This window comes from Pseudopodoces humilis, chromosome 3 (genome assembly GCF_049639895.1).
Source record: "Pseudopodoces humilis isolate 2021_Gansu_Grassland_sample_001 chromosome 3, ASM4963989v1, whole genome shotgun sequence".
NCBI classification, from domain to species: Eukaryota; Metazoa; Chordata; class Aves; order Passeriformes; family Paridae; genus Pseudopodoces; species Pseudopodoces humilis.
The window spans coordinates 58,416,384-58,439,116 of NC_142202.1; the positions used below are offsets into that span (position 1 = coordinate 58,416,384).

A 22,733-nucleotide genomic window follows, 5' to 3' on the forward strand; every position below is an offset into this window, starting at 1 on the left:
TTTTGATAGTTTAGACATGATCTCTGTTTCTATTATACCTTGTCTATTTTGGAAAATACAACCAATGTTAATTAAAGGTTGGGGAATTTTTTCTGAACTTGATTTAGGATATAGGTGCATGTTATTGTTAGTCAGCTGGAAGGGCTCAGATTTATATCTCTGCTACTTTATAAGAACTGTGTGTGTTTTTCCCTTGTGTCAAATGCAAGATTGTTTAACCCTGTTTGAGAGGGCCATAATTACTTCATCAAAAACTAATTTGAGAGGCAACTTGACCGTGGCTTACAAATATCTTCCTGGTGAAGCAGCTACTTGTAACACAAAGCTCTTCAAAGAAAAGATATTAAAGCATCCTGTGACTGGAAGATCAAGCAAAAGCAATTGATAAGAAAAAAAAGTGAAAAAAAAGCTTGAACAAATAACTCATATAAGGAAGGGTGGATTTTACATCACTGGAAATCCTGAAGTCCAAACCAGACATGAAATGCCAGAGGTGAGGAGGGTGAGGTAGCAAAAAACCTGACAAGTTTCTGTAGCCACATTATTCAGAATATCAGATAAGATCATTGTACTGTCTGCTTCTCTCTCTACAGTTAAGAACCTGAATTTCCACTCCATTCAGCATTGTCTGGTCTCAAGATTCCTATTCAGTCCCATGGAACAAAACAAGACCTGAATCTGAACCCAAATTCGAACCCTTTCAAAATCTGAGACTAGAAACCTTGGATCTCATATCCTGGCTTTAATGAATTTTTAAACTAAGAGAGAAAAATGTAGTTCTAAAAAAATGTTCTATTCAATGCTTTTATTTCCACCATCTGACATAAATAAAGATAGCTGCTTTATAATAATCAATCCAAATAACATTTTTATGCATTGCTTGGACTATGTAGTTCTACTGTAGAAAAAGCATTGGTGAAATTTCATGTAAATATATGTAAGAAAAGTGCTGATTTTCACTACTGCTTGTCCCTTTGTTTTCTCAAGGGAAGGATTCTTTCACTAACTGAACAGGTGATGTAGCTACAGCATGCTGTACATTCATAACGAATTGCTGTTTGATGCAGCATTTATATTGCACTGCAATGCAATTTCATTTTTTTTTAAATTTCAGTTTCATTGTTTCCAGGACCCTGTCCTGTGAACCACAACACAGTCCTTCCTCCTGCTACATCAGCCAGCCCCATTCAAACTGATCTGGTTCCCAGCATCATCAAATACAGCTCTGGTTTGCACTGTTGAAGGCAATGAATCACAAAAGCTCTGATTCATGGAATGTTGTTCAGTTATGTCCCTGAGCTTGGCTTTAGGCTGGGATAAGGTCCTTGGTTCAAAAACACAGTTAACCCGGTGCCAAATTCAGTTAGCTCAGTCTGTCCTTCTGTAGAAAAATGCATCTTCTGTTCCCTGGCAGTAGTCAAGGAACCTCTGGAAGAGGGTTATATGGTTATGTTTTTGCAGGTTAGATGTGAGCTACTCCAAATAGCTTGGACTTGTACAGATTAGCTGCAAGTTTTGCAACATTTTATGCATCTATTAATGTTATTAGATCTTTGTGCTCTGCCTCAACTGAGTTTTTAGTCCACCAATAGTATCTGTTTCTCCCTTCCCTCATAATCTTAATTGAACAAAACATTGCCACAAATAATAAGGTTTCTGACAATTTAACAACTGTCAAGGCAAAAGCACCACATTTATTGAAAATAAAAGTTGGACTCTGAATTAAATATTGCTTTAATGAAATGAGGACACTTTTTCCAATAACTAACAGCAATGCTGAATGCTTTTTTGTTATTTAGCAAAGATATGATAGGAATTTATTTGAATAAATCAGTAACACAGTTGAAGAACATTATTGTTTTCAGTCTTGGTGATTCTTCACGGAAGAGGATTCTTCAGATCCCACTGGGGTATCTATATGGTGGCTGTCCCACAAAAAAAATGGATTTTGCACAGCTAGAAAACTCTCTTCTCCTGAGAGATAAATAAAGACACCTCCTGCCTTTGCTGCTCTGTGTTGTGTGTTTATGGTAGTAATAGCCTGGGGAGATGTGCTGGCAGCTATGGGCACCTGCAGCTCACTGTTCCCAGGACTGGCACCCTTTGCAGAGATGCTGTGCAAGGATGCATTGCTGTGTGGGGAAACACAGAGCTTGGAGAAACAGCATTGCAGCACATGAAATGGCTTTCTATCGACTTTGCAGCTCTGTTAATTATGGCCCTGTGATGCAGCAGAATCAAACCCAGTCCAAGTCATGGTTGGTTTATGGAAACTTGGACTTCTCACGTGTTTTAGAACAGCTATGTAAACTTCTGAGTATTCTTTCATAGGCAGGCTGGGAGAATCTGCCAGTAAGAAACTCCTGTAGCCATGTCCTGATCTAGGCAACTTCATATTTCATACTCATGTGGGGTTCTTGCTTTGGACACCAGCATGGGGACTTCTGGTCTAATCTCATTTCAGAAGCTGCAGATGACTGTGGACACCAGCAGTGATGACAGCCCTTCCTAGGCTCTAGGCCCAGTGGTGGTGGTCTTGACAAAGTTTTGGACTTTCACTCAGATAACACCACTGAGACTTCAGCAGCGCTGAAGCAGCCATGCCAAGAGAAGTGTGGATGGCTCCCACTCATTTCAGTGGATAACTGGCTGTTATGACTGACTGCAGAAATTTTAGCCACCAACTTTATGAATCTTTTAACTACAAGTGAGCATTTCAAAAACACAATCCATAGAGCTAATGCACACTTGGCCCTGTCACATTCTGATGCTGTCCTCGTTGGAAGAGATTGTCTACAGGAATGAAGACGTACATCTGAACACATTAACTGTCATAACAAATTCAGTGACTTATTTGTATAATTGAGGACCTCAAGCAAAACCAGGATATTCACTGTCATCCCAGCAGAAAAAATATGCTGGATCCTGAGGCTGTGTCTAGCTGAATAAGGTAGATCCTCTACAGGGCTCCAGAAAACAGCAGTGAAACCAGACAGTTTAATAAATGAGTATCATTTTGTATCTATGAGCAATATCTTTTCTTTCTAACACAAAGTGGCTGTGGTATTTAGTCCAGATAATATATTCTGCTTCCACTGTTGGTATTGATGTCCTTTCAAGTGAACAGAATATGCAGCCAATAATGAGCTCTTGCTGTTAAGATGTTCAGCAATGAAATAATTAACAATGTTGATGTGTAAATTAGGCTTCAGAGTTAAAATTGCTTTTGCAAACCACATTTTTCTGGCTCTTGGTTCAGCAGAGCAGGTGAGGACTGGCTGAATGCTAAACAGCAGTAATCCCTCTACAAGCACACGTATTAGAGTTGCAGGTCACTTCTAGAGCAGAAGTGCTAACTGTCTTGCTAACATTGTTATTCAAAGAGTAACATGTCTTCTTTAAAACATCTTCTTTCTCCCTTTTTTGGTGCTTTCCAAAGCACCTTTTCCCTGGCACCTTGCTATGTGCAGTGCAGAAATGCGGACCCCACACCACAGCAAAGGAGGAAGCAATTTCCCCAGGTCTCAGCTCTGGGCTCCCACAATCACAGAATCATGGGATGGTTTGGGCTGGAATGGACCTTAAAAGATCATTTAGTTCCAACTCTCTGGATGATGGGCAGGAACACTTTCCACTAGACCAGGTTGCTTGGAGCCCCAGCTAACCTGGCCTTGAACACTTCCAGGGATGAGGCATCCACAGCTTCTCTGGGCAACCTGTTCTCGTGTCTCTTTACCCCCACAGTAAAGAATTTCTAGATAATATCCAACCTAATCCTACCCTCTTTCAGTTTAAAGCCTTTCCCCCTTGTCCTGTTACAACATACCATTGCAAAAAGTCCTTCTCCAGCCTTCCTCTTGGGCCCCTTTATGTACTCAAAGCTGTTATAAGGTTTTCTCAGAGCTTTCTCTTCTCCAGAGTGAACAACCCAACCATGTCATACCCACAGAGATGCTTGTATGAATGTCTGGATGCCCTCAACCTTTCCCATACAGGCTGCCATGAGAAAGATGAGCTTTTTCAGAGTATCTCCTGAAGCATTTGAATTCTAACATCATTTCATTCCTTTTCCTACACCAAGAGTGTCTACCTACCTTGCCAGTCTACCTACCTTGTTTCTTTCCCAGTCTTTATTTTAGGGATTTCTCCAGACTGAGGACATACCAAGAGGCATTACAGCTGAAGAGAACTGTGCGCCTAGGTCAAAAGGAGAAGAGAAGGAATTGATACATTTGCTATTTTATTAAACATTTATAAGGACTGACATCCTTTAGACTGACATCTAAAACAAGAAAAAGAAGGATCATGAAATTAATGGCATGTTTGCCCAAAACATATAAAGCACTGAAAGTTAGCCAAAATCAGTACTTCAAGTTCAGTGTTGCTTGCACTGACACATGAACTTCTGACATCTACTTGCCTTTGTCTTCTTTCAATGACACTGAGATTGGAGGAAACTCAAAACATAGTCTAGTGCTGTTAAACTCTGCTTCAGAGAAAGCCTCCAACATGGTTTACCTCTTGCAAACCTAAGCATGTAGTTTTCCATAGCTGATTCCTAGGGCAAGGCTTAGTGGGATCAGTCCCTCTCACATGGGCCATTGGTCTTTCAGGGTCACGTTGCTGGAGTACAAGAAATGTGGGAAGGGAGAAGTTGTGCTTTGTGGTATGAAAAAACTTGCTGGTTTATATACTGAATTGTAAGGATATTGTTTTAAAATATTGGACCTGCTGGGGTCTTATCTGCTGTGGCTTATATGTGCTCAGCTAGCACAAAGACCTGGCCACTCACATTAAATTACTTGTCTCCTTTCCCCTCACTGAACTTTAGGCTCGAGCAATGTTAGCTAGGAAACAGATTCAGTCCAGCATTTTACAAGCACCATGGTAAGCATTTCACTGCCACAAATGAGAAAAAAAACTTCTTCAGTGCAACTGATATAGAATTGGGCTACTGAATTGGTAGTATGTGAAAATAATTCAAGAAAACATACAAAAGAAACATTCTGCATACAATAACAAAGGGGCTCTTCTCAAGGAAGCCATGGATTTTAAGAACCTCAGTAGAAATGGAAGCATAGACATAGAAATGGAAAGTATGATTAAAGCCACTGTACATACAGATAATTATGAGGAAACTAAAGGAGAAAAAAATTAACAAAATTATTGAAATTGATGTATTTGTTAGAAATATCATACACAATTAAAGTGGGCACACTTAGTGCTAAAGGAGTCCCACAAGCTATTAAAAACTAGGTTTCCTACCCGTTTTTGTCACTTTCATACCTGGTGTTCTCTGTATTTCACAAGATCTAATGCTTTTACCTTCCATCCCTTCCATGGAATACAGAGATGTTACTGGCTCTGGCCCTGCAGACTGGCATGCTCTGGAGTGCAGTCAGGTTGTTGTCAGCTCTGTGACTTCCTGGCATTAGCCCATGATGAGACACACAAGGGTGATGCTGCTGCAAGTGTCAGTGTCTGCTGTGAGCCCTCCTTCAGTCAGTAGGGACAAATGTGTGCCTTCACTCACACCCAGAGCTGCTCCTAGTGGATGGGTACACTGATGATTCAGGTCCCTTGATAAAAGCCCCAACTGCCTTTGCTTGCACATGCAGAACACTGTGTGTGCATGAGGTGAGGGAGAGATGTGTGTGATCCTTCAGGAGGTCATTGTTTCTAGTGCACTCTTCCCCTTCTGCTCTGTTCCTCTTTAGTACCTGCTTAGCATGAGTTTGCTTCCATGGGAGTCTCTCCATGTGCCCATCTGCACAACTTTCCAGACTTTAGCAAATTTTGACAGTGATGCCTCTTGTCTCATGGAAGGGCAGCCAAGAGTTTCCATTTTTACTGGACTCTATTAAGTAACAGAGTTCAGGATTTTCAGCTTTTAGCATCCAGAGTCTGAATCATATTGCTCATGGGCATTGTGGACACAACACTTCTGTCTTTAACACAGTGGCTCTGCCCATGTACACTGTTTTGTAGATACGTAAAGATGTGCTTTCCTGTAAGGGCAGATCCAGGTCTAAGAGTTTGCTTTTCCCAAATGCTTTTCCCTTCTGTTTTTCTGGGCTTTATCACAGTTCTGACTGGAATGCAACAAACTAAGCACTTTGTCTCCTTCTCTCCCTTCATCCTTGACCCTACTTTCTATTCCTGTGCTGATTCTTTCCCACAGTCCCTCTGGCTCTTTAATCAAGGAGTTTTACAGTAGTCAGAACTGTGGTTGTCCTGAATGCCCATTTCTTCCATACTATTTGTCATGTGCTTATATGAATAAAGGTAATCAAGAATATGCAATCAGAAGAGCGAGCCACCTTTTCAGTGTTTTGCAATTCTGTGCATCCTCCAGACAGCTTCATGCCTGTTTAGAGTGTGTGCAATGGTGGGGGGGAAGTGACAATTGAGCTGGGATTCTTTTAAATGAAAGTATTTCTAAAACTAACAACACAAAGAACAGCACAATTGAAAACTCTACATAAGCAACCCACCAGAGCTCCAGACCCACACTGACAACTCCTCAATCTGTCAGGACTGCAGACTTTGAGAAAAGTGCATTTGTATGAAGACGTGTTTAAGTTTTGATGCTAATAAGAAAACTTCTCCTGTCTTTGGACACCAGAACTCTTTACCAAAAGCCAAAATTCCAGTGGGAATTCTTTACCTTGTTCTGCAGCACCTTATTTGCTGTTTCACTGCTGCTTCCCATGCTAATGCTGGATGCAGCGTTTCAGTAGGATGGAGAACCTGGGAAGTACTGTGGGACAGATAGGGTCAGCAATGATGTAAACCTGCTGACTGGCTTCACCCTCAAACTCAGGTTATCACCTACAAACAGCGCCAATGAGGTCAGAGTTTTTATCAAAGGGGTGACAGAGGACAGTCACACTTCTAGTTCTCAAAATTCTTGCACAGCTCTGATTGAAACCTCATGTGTGACTAAGAGAGGTCTAGAGGGCAAGGAGTTAGAGGCACTGGAATATCAGGGGTGAAGATGAAGTGTTAATCAGGAAGGGGAACATGCGTTTGTAGCTCCCACATTGGAGATATCCCAAGGATATGTGAAGGGATTGTACCTGTGCATCCCCTGCACCAAATCCTATCCTAGTTAAGGTTGTCCCTGTTGTGAAAGAAAGTGGGCAAAGTAGCTCTCTGCAAACAATTCCGTGCCAGGAGACAGACCCTCTGGGATCCTGCCCACCATCCTTCCTTTCCCTTCCCCTACCTCTGCAGGGACAAGGCAGGAGAATGGGGCTGGACCATCTGGTTCACAGTGTAAAATCAACACACACACTTTGAATGGAAAAATGCAATTCAAAATCCAGTCACACGCAGTGCCCTTTTCTTTTCTGAAAGATCACAGTACCTCACACTTCATAAGTTTACTCCTGATTATAGAAACAGCTGGAGAAGGGCCTTGCACTGTCGCCTGAAATACTCACTTTAGATGGAAAATAATTTTGATCTTAACTGTTGTAAAGCAAACCCCACCTCAACAGGAAGCTCTCATGACCTGATCTATTCCCTCTGTGTTTTTCAGATGAAGGAGCTCCAGAGCAAAGGAGATTCTCTGCCCAAGCCGGAGCCCAGGACCCTGTGGGGTGGTGAGGACACAGGTACGGGTGGTGTGCCGCAGGGCGGGCAGTGGGGCCGAGTGGGCAGCGTGCTCTGTGTGTGATGTGCCTTTATTATGGGCTGAAGTGCTTTGTCTCCAAGCCAAGCTTAATTGAAGGATGTTTTTCATGTCAAAGTGAGATGCGGGCTCTCACCCACTGAGTGTTTGCAGGGTGAAAACAACAACCTCACTTGTGTGTACGGCCGCAGTGCACAACGTGCAGCACAAAGGCTCCAGAGGAATTATGCCATGACATAATGAGGAGAAACAACAGCATTCTAGCAGATCTGTTTAATAAGCTGTCAGACACGTTTCAGCATTGACCCATGATGTGAGCAGAGCTCTCATTAGCTGCAGCAAGAGTCCTGTGAATGCATCTGAGGGCAAAAGTGGCCACTCAGTGACCCCTGGTTTGTGTGCAGGAGAACTGAGCTGTGCACAAAGGGGAGCCTCAGTAGTTTTGGCATAGATAGAATAAATTGAGTATGTTGAGCTTGCATGTGTTCTTACTCTGTCTCCTTTCTGTCTTGGAGTTCTGCTTTTTGGAGGGATGTGGATTTTTTCGTGTGTTTTGTTTGTCTTTATTTCCCTTTGCCTAATCATAAACTTAGATATTATTTACAAATGGAAAGTATACCAGATTAACTTGGATTATTGGTGCTGTGGTTAGATGACATGTCAGAATTGCATTTAAGCCAAGAAAAAATTACCCCTAAAAATGCTGTGCAAATGTTCCAGTAAACATAAACTGTTCCTAACACAACAGTAGATGTCTGATCCTGAGGCAGATTTCACTTGGATGTTTGAGGGATTTTCTTCCTGCTTCCTTTGCCATTTTTGCAACTGTCCCCCTGGGAAAAATCCCAGAAGCCTCTGTCCCCATTAGGAGGAAATCTTTCACTTCCTTGCTTTGATTTTGAATGCTTAATGCTCTTGGTTAATTCCCCTGACCTATAACCAGTCTTGCCTTCTATGCATAGACATTAAATCCTGATCTAGATGATAAACTTTTATGAAACAAGTTTAGAAATACATTTAATTAGCTAAACACGCTCAGTCAGTCAAGATCTCACAGTAGTGTGTGAATCTTGCAAATTACACTGATGCCTAAGCTGTAGTAGCTGTATCTATAATAAATTTTTTTTCAAAGATCTAGGAGTCCACACAGGGAAGCTGATTTAACTAATTTGAGTGATGTTTTCTTTTGCCTGAAGTGCACTAGGCCAGTGATTACCCCTCTACGAGCTATGTGTGCATTGGGAGAGCTCCTAATGTCCTTTTGCTTGTTCCTGTTTTCTCTTCACCAAGTTCTTGTCTTCTCAGTTAAGTCCACAGCTGGCTGCACATGAAAGCACATCTGGGGAATGACCCAGTTAAAAATACAGTATTTAGGCACCACTTCTTTGCAGTGGTGATGAGATGGGGATGCTGGCTGTTCTTTTTCTTATCCACGTTAATTGGGTATCCAGGCTAATTTCAGTTAAAGCAGAAAAAGTGCTGTGGTTTACTATTCTGGGACCTAGTCCCAGAGTAGTTGAAGTTTTAAGGGCTCTTCTGCCAGGACACAACTGCCAATTGTAAAGATTACAATTTCATGCCCATGGCATTTCTAAGCTTAATGAAAAATCAGCTTTTTTTCTACTTTCCCCTCTTATTTTCCAGTAAAGCCCTATTTCCTGACAAAAAGCAAGCTCAATTAAAAATGTGATGAAAGTGCTTTAAAGGCACAGCCTGAAATTCAGCTTTGCAACTTAAAGAAGAGAATTATTTTACATTTGATTTTTCTTTTAATGCATTAATTTATACACTACAACAACGTAGCAGATCAAAGGTCTAATAAAGCTTAATTGCAGTTAATATACTTGTCTCTCTATGTGTCATACTGAACTTGCACTAAAAAAGAAATGTAGCAGTCTGGATTGAAGACATGGGAAGTCCTTCTGGATTTACCTGCAGGACAGCCTTGGGCTGATCCTTCAGCCACTGGTGTCAGGCAGGAAATGCTGCAATATGGAATATCTACGATAACTCCACATTCTAATTTTTTGGGGGAAAAATTGAGCCTCCAGTAGTTGTAGCTCTGAATTTTTCTCAAATAAAAACTAAAACTATCATTTCCCCTGACTTCAGACCTCTGCAAAAGGGGGTGGTGCTGTCACAGTTGTCACTGTTTTTTGTGACAAAGAACAGACACTGTTCTTCTGACTTACAGGAGAACTGGCTGAGGAGGAAAAGAATCAGTCCCTATCTGTGTCCTCTTCTCTTCCTTGATCCTGAAGAAAGGCTGGATGAGCTGGGTTTAACTTATTCTGGGAGATAGTCAGGGGAATCCTCGATGTCTATTTTCTTGGGCAGCCCATGTGGATATAACGTGGAACTAAGTACTTGTGGGGTTTAATACTTTGTTTTTAAATTGCGTATTTTCCCATTGGTTAATGGGAAATTGATAAATCTGACACCTGACCTACCATACCATATGGTGAAGGAGATCAGCACCAAACTGACCAGACCAGAGCTCTGGATGATTTTGTCCAGAGTGTTAAGATGAGGTTTCTAGAGGATCTAGAAAGTTGTGGGGGATGAAGGCAAGGGAAGGTAAGAGGATGAAAAAGACATCACTGGAGAAAATAGCAAGGTGATGAGGAGGTACCATATCCAGATCTGACCTTTTCTCTTGCCCTAACACTTCCTTCACAGTATCCCTTCCAGACAGTATCCAAACTGTGGCTTTATTATGTTTGAGGTCCTGTCTCCCCATCAGGGACATGCATTTTAGCAAGACCTCCAGGCCTTAAAAGAGAGTATCATATGCTTGAAAAGCAGTCCAGGGGCCATCATCTACAAGCTTTTTGTGTGTTATGGACACAGCTAAGCAATAAATAACAACTGGATGGGCTGTTGCAAGATTGATAGGGTAAAGCTCTAGGAAAAAGTGGCACAGAACAGAAGCTGAGCATTGGGGTCTCCTGGTTGTTCGTTTCTATTGATTGGCTCCTGCCCAAGGAGAACTATTGCTTTGGTTTTTACAGACATTGAAATCAGCTAATTAAAAAGGTCATACTGAATGAAGATCCCACAGGAAAAGTTGTTATAATTTTCTAATTTTTTTATGTTGCTTGCAAAAGTGACCTTGACAGTGGGCATGTGCTTATTTTGCTTCCTTACATGGAAAAACCACTAACTTTTTCTTTAGTAGTGGCAGCCCAAGGTTTCTCTGTATTATATTTTTCTTCAATACATTTTGCAAGAGAAATTTGTGTGACTGCACTTCTCAAAGGGTGAGGTTTGTCCAGGAAAGAGGAACCCTATCCAAGGCAGAATATAATGTAGCAGCATGCTGGAATCTATCAGCCTTTCCCAGCACACAGCACAAACAGATCCAGCAACAGAACAGCCAGACTAAGAAGACTTTTAATTCTTTCCACACCAATGCAAATGCTCTGTTTCAGAAGAGAGAAGGGCTACCTAAGGCTTGCTAAGCACTACCCCCTAATTCCCTTTCAAGGCCCTAGGCAGAGAGCAGGTGTCCCCAGACGATTGCCTCAGGGAAGAGATGAAAACCTCTTCAAGGACACCTGCTTCTTCAGCTCCTGCACAGGAGATGAGACATTTCTGTTCATGTGGAGAAGAAACTGTGTTTTAAACTTTTCCACATAAACTGTAGTAATGACTGATGTCTAAGACTGCTGGAAAACCTCAGGAATCTTCCCACTTCTCAGGAATTTGTGGACTAAGGGGTGTGATTTCAGTCACTGGCAGAGATTAAATTATGACAGCAATCACAATGCTCTTTGGTACCCTCTGTAGTCTCAAGCAGATACTTATATATGTCTTGTCACTGTACTTCTCAGGAGGTGATTTGTAAATCTGTTCAGTGGTGAGGGGAATTAATTTAAAACCTTTTATTGTAATCAGAACTTAATATGGTCTAGCAAAATTGCTTAGTTTACATGAGATATGCCATCATTTTCATTTAGGCTATCATATCATTTGAACAGCTTTGTCTTGAAATAATTACTGATGAAGACAAGCCCTTGTCTGTGTAAAACACAGAAGCATAAACTCATTTACTGCAAATTAAAACAGATGCAAAATTGCTGTTGCTTTTAATACGGCTGGAGAAAAAATAAGATTGCAAATATGTTAAAAGAAAATGCAAGACTGTGGCTTACAACCTGTCCTAAACAAAATATTTACAGCATCCCAGTAAAAATAAGTGACTTTATTCATACCAAGGAATTAGAAACTTTAAAAGAAACCCATCTCCATAAAAAGTGGTGGATGCCTGCAGACAGCCCCAGGTGAAAAAAAAAAATATAATTCAACAAAGATTTCATTAGAATAACTCATAGAAAAGACACAACTATTGAAACAACAAATAAAGAATGTTCATTCATATACATCACTACGTGGATGTGAATCATCCCACTAAAATTAAGAAGGCTACTTGTCCACCTAAAAATAAAAACCAGTGTCTGTACTGGTTTGTAGAATTGAGAGTATACATTCTAATACAGAGTGACCTACCACAGCCTGGGCTCTATAGGTACCCTTTAAGCTCAAGACCAAGCCTGTTTGGGGAACAGAGATATTTCTCCATGCACAAAAACTTTTTCCTCCTAGGTCGGTTAGTATGTAATAGATGTATCAGAATTCCCTGATGATATTGCTTTTAGAGGGCTGGCTTCAACTTGAAGCAGCTAGGAAGAAAGAAAGGTGAAATGAAGAAGCAGATTAAGGTAAAAATAACACTCCAAGGAGTAATGGAAAGGTTGTAAAGAAGACAGAGGAAAAAAAAAAACAAAGCTGAAAAAGAAGACATGACAAAGACTAAGGGAGCAGTAGGAAATTACACCATGACACTTTTGTTGTGTGTTATGCTGTGATCCAGACAAATGTAGATTAATATGATCTACTTAGCAAATGGGGATGGGTCAAGTTTGAAATCATTTAAACTAAAAAGTTTCATTCTCCAGAGAGGGCAAAGCCAATGGCAGAAAGAATCCTCCAATTAATTGTCTTGCATCACTGAGCATGTTGCTCAGGAGCTTTAGGATGACAGCCCTTGAAAAATATCTTTCATTTATTTCAGTCCCTTTATAACTCTGCAGGAGAATTACATTTCTGTTCTGGAGTGGAAGGTCCAAAATATCTGTCAGGGATTTTGTCTCTGCTTTCTGCTCACTTGCACCAGCATACCCAAGCTCGCCTTTGCCTCCCAGCTGACTGAGGAATGACTTAATAAGGGGAATCAAATCTGGAATTTGAATTGGCCCTACTGGAAATGCTATTTGAAGTCTTCCAAAACAATGAACAAACTGTCCATACAAGGACTTCCTCTAAAAATTACTTCATTGCATTGAGGGCAGTACACTACTCTCCCCACAACTCTGCAAACATCTGACTAACAGCAAGTTGTTCAAGAGAAAATGAATAAGCAGAAATTTACACATGAAGAACTGTCACATTTTTGGACTTTTTTCTTGGTTCTGGAAAGAAAAAAATCACATGACAAAACCGAAGGAGCGAACAGCCCTGATATCACGAGGGTTGGCAGTGTACACCAGACTAGATAATGTTTATGGAAAGATGAAGGCTAAATTTCTATCCTGTCAAAGCTGTGCATGGTAAAGAAATGCCTTGGCAGGCAGGATCAGAAAGGGCTTTCATCATGTTCGCACCTTGCTGCCGTGCATCTTTCCCTGGAGTTTTTGTAGCACAGATGTATCCCAATGCTTTTGGAGGTAAAAGAAAACAAATTCCTCTCGGAAAATACAGCCTGGAAAATAGCTTTCTGTTCTAATAGAAGTCAAAGCATTGTTTGTTGATTCTTGCAGCCCAGAATGGCTCGACAACACTGCTATTTCCGTGGGATGTTGTGTTTGTGCGACCTGCCTTCAGCTGTTGTGCTGTGTTGCTATGTGCAAAGGCTGACAGCTGGTGTGTTTCGCTCCAAATTAGTGCCTGCCTTTCACTCCGGAGTGAAGTAATACCTAAATGCAGGGCCAGATTCCAGTTCTCTATGGAAATGCCCCCAAAACAAGTGAAAATACTACCAAAACACATGCTTTGTACCCATTTCCTGATCAGTCACACGATACTTCCTCTTTCTATATGGAGTTCCCCACACACTCCCACATTAGTTCCGTTTTTTTTTTTCCTTTCTTAGCAGTCTAAACATTTCGCACTGTGAAAAGAATTCAGCATCTCAGCAGTTCCACATTTCTTGTAAGCTGGCCCCACAGAAGTGTCAGGATGCTGAGCCATGCTCATGGATGATGGCATATATCCTGGAAGCCTGCATTTCTTCCCGTGGAGCCAATTCAGAGTAAAATGTGATTTTGAAATCTATTTTAAGATCTCCTGTGAAAATAATGGTGTCTTACAAAACAGGACTTTTTCAAGTCAATAGATGTAATATATGGATAAAATAGTTTTTAATCAGTTTAGCATTCTTAAATTGCTTAAAGAGCATTTAAATTGCCTCCTTGTTCCAAGCAAAGGTTCTCATGGTCCAGGATCTTATCTCCAGTAATGGTCCACATTAGATATCATTCAGAGATGTCTCACAGTCTTTGAAAGTACTAGAAGTCCATTGAACATTGGTTGGTGACCAAAAACAATAGCTGCAAAATTTTTCTAAATAATCACAAAAGCAAAAGAAACACAGAAATTATTTTTTCTCAAAACACTCTTGATAAAGACAAGTGAACGCCCAAAGCTTAGCTTCATTATAGGGTGTTTTATGAATTTGAATCTTATAGCTGTGCTGCACAAGGTGATCCATTGATAGTTTTCAAAAAAACTAAGTAATCCCTGAATTAACAGGACTTGAGAAACACTATTAAAAGCACAAGATTCTGAGAATTGTTCAAAGGAGTTTATGCCTTTTCTTGGCAGCCATAAATAGGCTTATACAACAAACTGGGACCTGATGTATCAGTCTCATAATATTCTTCAATATTTAAAAACACCACATCTGAGAATAAAAATGTGTATAAAGAGAAAACATTAATTATATTAATGAAATAATGTTGGTTCTCACAGTTTTTAACCTCATAATAAACTTCCTCCCACTGCAAGACCAAAACACATTTTCCTATTAAGCTGTTAACAGCTTAATAGCTGTTAACATTTACATTAGCTGTTAACATTCCTATTAACATTTTTAACAAATATGTTCACTAGATCATTAGTCACTACTGTACATGTAAGTATGTTTCAGTAAGCACAAATGTATGAATAGGAGTAACTTTGTATTATTCTATGATTCAACTCACACAGACAAAGTGGCTTGGAAGTTCACTAGTTGTGGTTGCAGAACGTGAAGACAAATATACTTGAAATAATCAAGGCATATGCTCTGGGGTTTCAGTACTTACAGACTTTTCATCAGTGTGACCTGAGACTAGATGAAAGAGTTTTAAGTTCTGTGTATACTGTTCAGCACAGAAGAGTTAAAGAAGATAGAATAAACATGTAATATATATATATATATATATTTATACATAATAATAAATATGAGAAAACTGTGGTCTGAAAAAATTCACAATCTCCAGAGCATATTTTACTACCCTGTACTATCCATTTTGAAACAGATACAGTGAAATCAAAATGGGATTAGGCATAGGAGCAGAGTTACTACTCAGCTGAATCTAGTGTATGCAGATCATTGAGTAGTTCATATTTTCACATCTCAAACACTGGCACTAACACCTTCTTCTTTTCTGCGGAATGTCTTTCCTTTCTGTGGCCCTTGTCTGCCACTAAGCACTAAGGAACTCAAAACCATGGATCAGGTCAAACACAGAGTGCTGCTTTCAAACCTCATGAAACTTGAGAGAAGACAGCATTTGACTTCGATCTTGATTCCAATGGTTGTGATTTAAAACACTCTTTTGAGTCAGTCAGTCTGGGTGAATGACCAAAGGAGCAAAACTGTTGTCTAGTTTTGCTTTGTAGGAGGTGGGATATATGTCCAATGAGTTGAGCATGGGATTGAAAGTCACAAGCCTCACAAAATGTTTATTCTATTTCAAGCTCATCATATGATAGTGACCCAAGTCATCCAACTTCCTCATCTCCTCATTCTTTAAAATGTCACTGTTTGAAGGTTTAAGGGACTCAGGACAAAAGTGTGCATAAGTGAAAATCTTTCCTGAGTGAAAATCATGAATAACAGCAATGGTAAGAGAGTTCCCTACAACTATAGAGAAATCCACAGCGCTATGCTTTGCAAATGACTAAATGCTGCCATTGGCAGCTAAATTATGCTTAGCCTTTCTGCATTCAAGCTTTAAATTTGCCCTCAGTGCCTCATAGTGCTAGAACACCAGTGGCAGACAGTTCTGTTTTCAACCTTCTATCTCATTGGACAGTACTTTGCTTAATCTCTTTATGCTTTTATTTCTTCACCTGGCACTTTATCTGTTTTTCTAAAGAACTCCACTGTCAACAAAATACAAGCTGCTTGGTAATGTTTCCTATATTGTGGCAAGCTAAGGCACATTCAGAACAAGTCAGGGTTCCAGGACTCAATTTTTCTGATGCTCTATTAAAAATACATAGAGATGGTTTATTCTCTTTCTCATGTTCTTTCTTTTATAAAAAAAAAAAAAATCCCTAAAATAAAATTCTATAGTGTTATTAAGCCTGTCTTGTGTGAAAGATGGAGGCATTATATTCAGCTAGGCAGAGAGGTGCTGTGGTCAACTCACTGAGAGTACAGAGATTAGTGTCACGCTGAGAATTATGTACCAACCACACTGCATTCACCAGCAATCCAATAAACTAGACCTGCTCTTCCCATTCCTGCATGCAAGCATTTTCTGAAAGAAAATGTAATATTTTAAGGTTCTGACAGGAGCATTACAGAAGTAACTGCTTGGAGCATGGCACACCTACACATCTGCATTCCTTTTTTTTCTCTTTTTTTCACAAGTTTAAAAGAACAATGCAGTGAAGGTGTGTAAGATCAATGACACTATGCCTTGCCCACTAAGTGGGCTGGGACATGTCTGCCTCCAGCTTCAGCTGTGCCAACTGGAGAGGCTGTACCCAGCTGCTCATCACCTGGCTGACTAATGCTAGACAGTGGGAGCTCCCACATGGAGATCTGCCAGCTGGTCCAAGGGTTGGTAACACCCACCATGTGGGTGCTGATGAGCAGATGCAGATGCACAGGGGCGAGGAAGCCTTTGCTGAAGGCTGGAAAGGTCATATACTCACAGCCTGTGGTCCACTGCATGACTGTGCATGGGTGAGTGTCTGTGCTTGTCAAACCTCCTGATACTTATCCTTGAATTGGATGAAAATTTGGAGATAGTCAAATATGAGTTAAGAGGAAGAGACAAGAAACCTCAGAGGTAAAGTGGTTGGACCTGATCTACACAGCAGCAAATGCAAGAGCTGTTATGCAGACAGCCAGGTTATATGTTCCAGCATCTTCCTTTGGTCTTGGAGTCTAGTATACCTATGGAGAAAACACTTGAACTTTTCTTTGTGGAGTCACACAAAGCATTTACAAAAAACTAAAGGTAACTTCTAGCAAAGTAAATAAAAGCTGTATCAAAGGTTTCCAAATCACTTTAGGGCTTGAGGTGTTAAAAAATTTGACAAGGAGATTCACAGAGCAGTGAATGACTGAACAGGTTTGAAAATGGCATCTGAAATTGAAAAAGAGAAATGAATGCTGGGAATCTTTGTGGCTTTTTCTTTCCGCGTCAGCCTATGAAACAGCAGTGAGGGACCTTGTCTTACTGAAATATTCCTTGTGGCGATCATGTGCTGTAGGAAAAGCACTTTCCTGGCATTTCCAACATGTTGTGTAGTGGCAGGTGATGCTACCAGTTGCCAGTTCAGTGTGAGTATGGTTATACTTCCTTCCTTCCCCACAAATCTAGCTTCAGGTCATTCCTGGAATAACAGCCTTTTAGGTGCCAGTGTTCCAAGTCCCTCATTTTTCACTGTGATGAGTGGATCCTGCTGGGAAGGGAACCAGGGCTACAGGAATATCAGATATCTCAGTAGCATTCCTCCAAGGTACAGCAAATGCCTGCAGTGTCTGCTCCATCCAGCTCTTGCCATCCAAAACTGTCTGTATACAATGCATGTCATTACACAAATAAGGTCGGCAGATATGGAATATATATTGCTGTACAGTAATCTTAATCCAGACACTAGAACGGGAGAAAGTTAGTTCTGCATTTAATTTTTGGTTCTGCCACAGATCTCCCTCAGATGAGACATATTGTCTACCTTGTGGTTCAATTCCCACCTTTGTAAAAGAACTAATATTTTCACATCTCTCTGAGATTCTATCAGGCACAGTGCAAGGCAAGATAATGTCAATTAATTTCAAGAAAACTGGTATGTCTTGTATATCCACTGCAACACACAACCACACAGGGCTGCTAGCTGGAAGACAAGGTGTATAATTCAACCTTGAGGAGAACAAACTTATAACTTGAGATTTATAACAATGTTACAAATATTCTTTCAGGTCCATAACTAAACTGAACTAAGGCTGTGAATCTCTGGCTAACATATATGGTGTTTATACTTGCCACAGGATTTTTTTCTTTTATGTAAATATATATAGATCAGGAATAAAATTACCAGCTCTCTCAGTGTATGTTGACAAAATGATTCTCTAAAGTGATTCCACATCTTTTACATGCAAAGCTTCAGAAATAAGAAAAAAAAATAATTTAAATTTAAATTGCAATTTAAAATGCAATTTAAATCACCCTCTACTTATCTGTGGGTTTCAGGACCAACTAAACAGTAGACACTGCCTGATTGAGGCCACAGATGCAATGAGTTGCCTTCAGGATGCTTATTTGTCTCTTCTGACCAAGGAGGGTACATTTGGTGACTCTGTGCCTAACTTGAGTACCAAAACCTAAGGAAGGTAAACATATTATGAATGAATATATAAATATTTTTACTCTATTTTGGAACAGTTACCTAGGGCAAAATTAAATCTTCTTCCCTTGCTCTCTAGCTTAGACTAATTAATCTACACTCAGAAATACTGTAATAACCCCACATTTATCTGGGCTCTGCAAGGGACCCAGTATCTCCTAAAATTATAAATCACTAAACACAAATCACTATAGATAAAGCCCTGTTCAGCATGCATATTTTGCATCCTTCTGCCTGGGACACCTAACACTTACTGAAAGAAAACCTACAGATAATAAGGAATATTGAAACTCAATGTACCCGCAAGAGACACAATGGTATCATCAAGAAGAAAAGCATTGATGCCTGGAAGTGTGCATCTTTATCAGGCCTCTGTTTTCACATCGCCAAGAATCGAACTTGTTTTGAGTTAGGACCCAGCTGAACTTTTCTCTAGCAAAAATTCTTCTCTTTGACAAATTCTCTCATTATTTACATCACTTAGTACTTTATCTCCGAGGTAGCTGGAGGACTTACAGGCTTAAAGAAATCTTTTCTTTTAAGATAATGAACTGATGATGATGACAATCATGATGATGGGGGTTTTCTATACAGATAAAGGACACTGAGATATCATGGTAGCCAACACCTAGTGGAACACTAGATGAAGAGATAAGGGAAAAATAAATGACCCTATAGCAAGGTTAGTTCAGCTGACATTTATATTTCAGTACACCTATCTCATGCAAGACGTGCAAGGAAACTTGTTCAGATTATGCCCTTGATAGAAAATGCTTAAATGCCCTGTTGTTATTATCCTGTAAAAACTAAAGTTTTAGAAGAAAAAGTCTGAGTGCAATAGTCAGCTGACAGTACATGCTTACAGTATTCATTCTGGAGCTCCTCACATAAGGCTGCCTTGTGACCAAAGGAAACCTGTAGACTGAGCTCATAGCATCACTAAGAATGTTAATTTTTCTCATGACTCATTTTTCATCACTTTTCCATTGTATGTTTTCACCTCCTTTTCCATATTAACCCTATTCAGTTCTGATAAGACCAGATTCTGTGCAGTCACGGCACATTAAAGTTCATAATATCAATAATGAATTTAAGTATCTGTCATCCAATGCGTTTTTACGAGAGCTCTAAGATAGACAGACTACACAATATTGCAAGGACTTTTACTAACCTTGGGGTGGCACGCTCCCAGGAGGACACACTCAGAGGAAGGCACACAAATACGGTTTTTCTGCAGTCATCCCTCTCTGGCTGCTACGGGCAGAAATACCTGCAACATTTATTCATAAAGTCACAGTGACAACAACTGCGTGAGACTAAAATCCATGTGCTGGAAATAAAATGGGGGTTAGGGCGTTTTTTATCAGCTATTTTAACTAGAGGTCAGTTCATCTAAAGAATGCTGTAATTTTCCACTGGTTTCCTGGTTTCTACAAGGATGGGATTTTTTTTTCTCAGCACAGCCCTGCATCAGTCTGTGATCCTGTGAGCATAATCCCTTGGCACTAAAGCCTCTTATTGACAATGCAGTAAACCTGCTCTGTAAGCATCAGAAAAGAGAAATAAAAGATGTTTCAAATTTGTATTTGACAAAATATGATGCTGAAATCAATTAGATGTTTCCAGATCAATAGGGGCTTCAGTCAATAAACCTCCTGTCAACATAATGTCTAGCAGACCTGTTGACAGCATTCGAAAGCTCCTGATTTAAAATCTCTGTTCGGGTTGGTATTAAAGCTGTTACTCAGTTTCTTATCTGTTTGCTGCTACTCCTAGACTTCATTTGTGGGGGCAGCCTGAAGGTCTTGACTGAAAGTTTTGGATATTGAACAGCCAAATGAAACTTAATTACAAGGTCGGAGACTTGTTTGTTCAGGATTTACAGGAGAAAAATAAAAGCTTCTGAGATTTTGCTTCAGAAGACAGATGCTATTAAGAAGTACCATTGTCTTTAGTCTGTAGTTGGGGGCTGTGTCATTCCTGCAGTCCAAAGCCTGATCTTCATCTTTGTTTAATTAACCCAAAGCCAAATGCTGCTGAAAATATGTGCAGAATTTGAAGATTTGAAATTTCCTTCCAAAGTCAGCCAAGTAATTCTAGGAACCTGCTGCATCCTAAGGTCTTGATTCAGCAAGATAAGTAATCAGGAATTCATTTATTCAGCATTGAATCCATTGCCAAACTCAAGTTCAGAAGCTATCAGAGAATTGAATTCCTGAAGGACTGAACCACTGAATTCCACATCAGACAATGAGGACCAGGACAAAATCAGATGAGAACTCACAGGTTCCGGTTATCATGTGGGCTGCTGAAGCCTGTGACCTTCCTGAAGGTCAAGAGGGAGAAGTTTCTGTGTGCCCTGAAAGCAGTGTCACCCAGGACTAACCTCTGCCTGCCCACGCCCACCACAGATGAATAAACCCTCCAAACAGTGAAACTTTTCTAGGGAGACAAATTTACACTGCTCAGCTACTGCTGAATGTGCTTTGAACTGCTTTGAGCAATACAGGCCCACACTGATGATGAGCTAATGTTCGTTCTTTAAGATAAATCAGTACACAATTCCTCCTGGCTTTACTTCAGGTATGTCCCAATCTCTGTGTCAGCAGGACCCTGGGGTGACCCACAGCAGTAAGCCAGCATGCTGTGTGTGCTCTGGTCTCTGCCTAAGTCTCTTATGGTTCCAACAGAGTCTGTATCTTTCTACATCTCTCACAGCCTGGATGCGGGGCCCTGCTTTGGATGCTGCCACGGAGAAAAGATTGATGAGCACCTCTTTACCTAGTGCTACTTTTACATGGAATACAGCTGCTTGGCAGAGCCAAATGCCTAATAACATTAAGTTGCAAATCAAATCAGTTCTCTTCCTTCTTGCCAGTGAGAACCAGCTCCTGGAGTTTTCTGAGTTGATTAAACTCCGGTACTAATAAAACAGTACCATGCCACTCAGAAGTGCAGTATAAGATTGTCAGAAGGTCAGTACGGGCCCAAGGTCCACGCAGGTCAGCCTGGGTTACTGGGTTAGCTGGTCAGTTATCATTATCTAACATTGCATTATTACATGAGAGGGAAAGAACAGGCAACTATTCAGTGCTATGCTCCAACCCATGCCTAGTTTACAGGAACTTGTGGCACAGAAACATTTCAGGTCAGACATGCTACCTGTGTAGTTTAATCTTGGGCATTTTTTTCCTACTGATTCGTCCATCTGTTCTTGAACTCATCCATTCTGTTGGAGGACTGTGCACATCCTGGGGCAAAGAGTTTTATAAACTTTTGATATTCTGCTGGTGTAGTCTCCCTTTCCTTTTTATTTTCAGTATCTACCTTCTTTACTACTATTAATTTTGCTTTGAAAAACTCTCAATTTAGAATTTCAGGGTATTTTGTCAATTTTTAGGCTGAGGTAGAAGAGTAATGCGAGTGTGGAACATCACTGGAATTCTCTGATTATTTTCCTGTATTTACTTTTTAGCTATTCAGCCCAAAGCCATCGTCTTTACAAATTTTTGATGCAATTTACTGAGATATTCACAGTTGTCTGATGCTTTCCTGCAAGACTTGGCATCTGAGAAACGGGATCTTTGATTACTTATTCCTGTCTTGCTTTCTCTCATGCCTTTCAACTGTTGAAGCTTGCCGCGTCATTTTAAGGAAAAGTTTTTAAAATGCAACTTTAGGACACCCCGGGCTTTGGAGAACCCGGTCCGTCAGCTTAAAACGCTGCATTAATTTTAACTAATAAAGTAATAATAATTCGTCCTTGGGTGCCATTCCTCCCTTCCGCGTTAAGAACGTCGCTGCTGCGAAGCACCTCGAAGGCGGGGATGGGGCGAGGGTCCTGCCGGCTGCGGGAGCGGGCAGGTGGGTGCCGGACGGAGGGAGAGCGGCTTCCCGGGCGGGGCGCGGCCGAGGGTGCTCGGCGCCGGGCCGGGCGGTGGCGGGCGGCGGGGGAGCGGTGCCGCGCGGGCGGGGGGCGCCGCCGGGGCGCTGCCGGCGGAAGGCGCGGGGTGCCAGGTGGGAGCGGGACGCCGGTCCCGCCCCGGCGCTATCCGGCCGGCGGGGAAGCCCGGCCGGTAGCCGCAGCCCCGCGCCCCCCGCGGACAGCAGCATCTCCCGCCCCGCCTCTGCCCGTCCCGGAGGGGAGGGGGCGCAGGACCCGCGCCGCGGGTGCGCGCCCTGGCCGGGG

The 22,733-nt window shown here is 41.1% G+C and overlaps 1 protein-coding gene across 1 annotated transcript in view; it reads left to right on the top strand.

Moving 5' to 3' along the window:
• LOC148184658 (uncharacterized) overlaps nucleotides 1-22,624 on the top strand; it is a 61,595-nt gene extending 38,971 nt beyond the window's left edge. The window contains exons 3-4 of the mRNA XM_088052619.1: nucleotides 7,544-7,619; nucleotides 22,338-22,624. Of these exons, the coding sequence (XP_087908745.1) occupies nucleotides 7,544-7,619; nucleotides 22,338-22,624 (363 nt within the window). The remainder of the gene's footprint in view (nucleotides 1-7,543; nucleotides 7,620-22,337) is intronic.
• The last annotated feature ends 109 nt before the right edge of the window (nucleotides 22,625-22,733 follow it).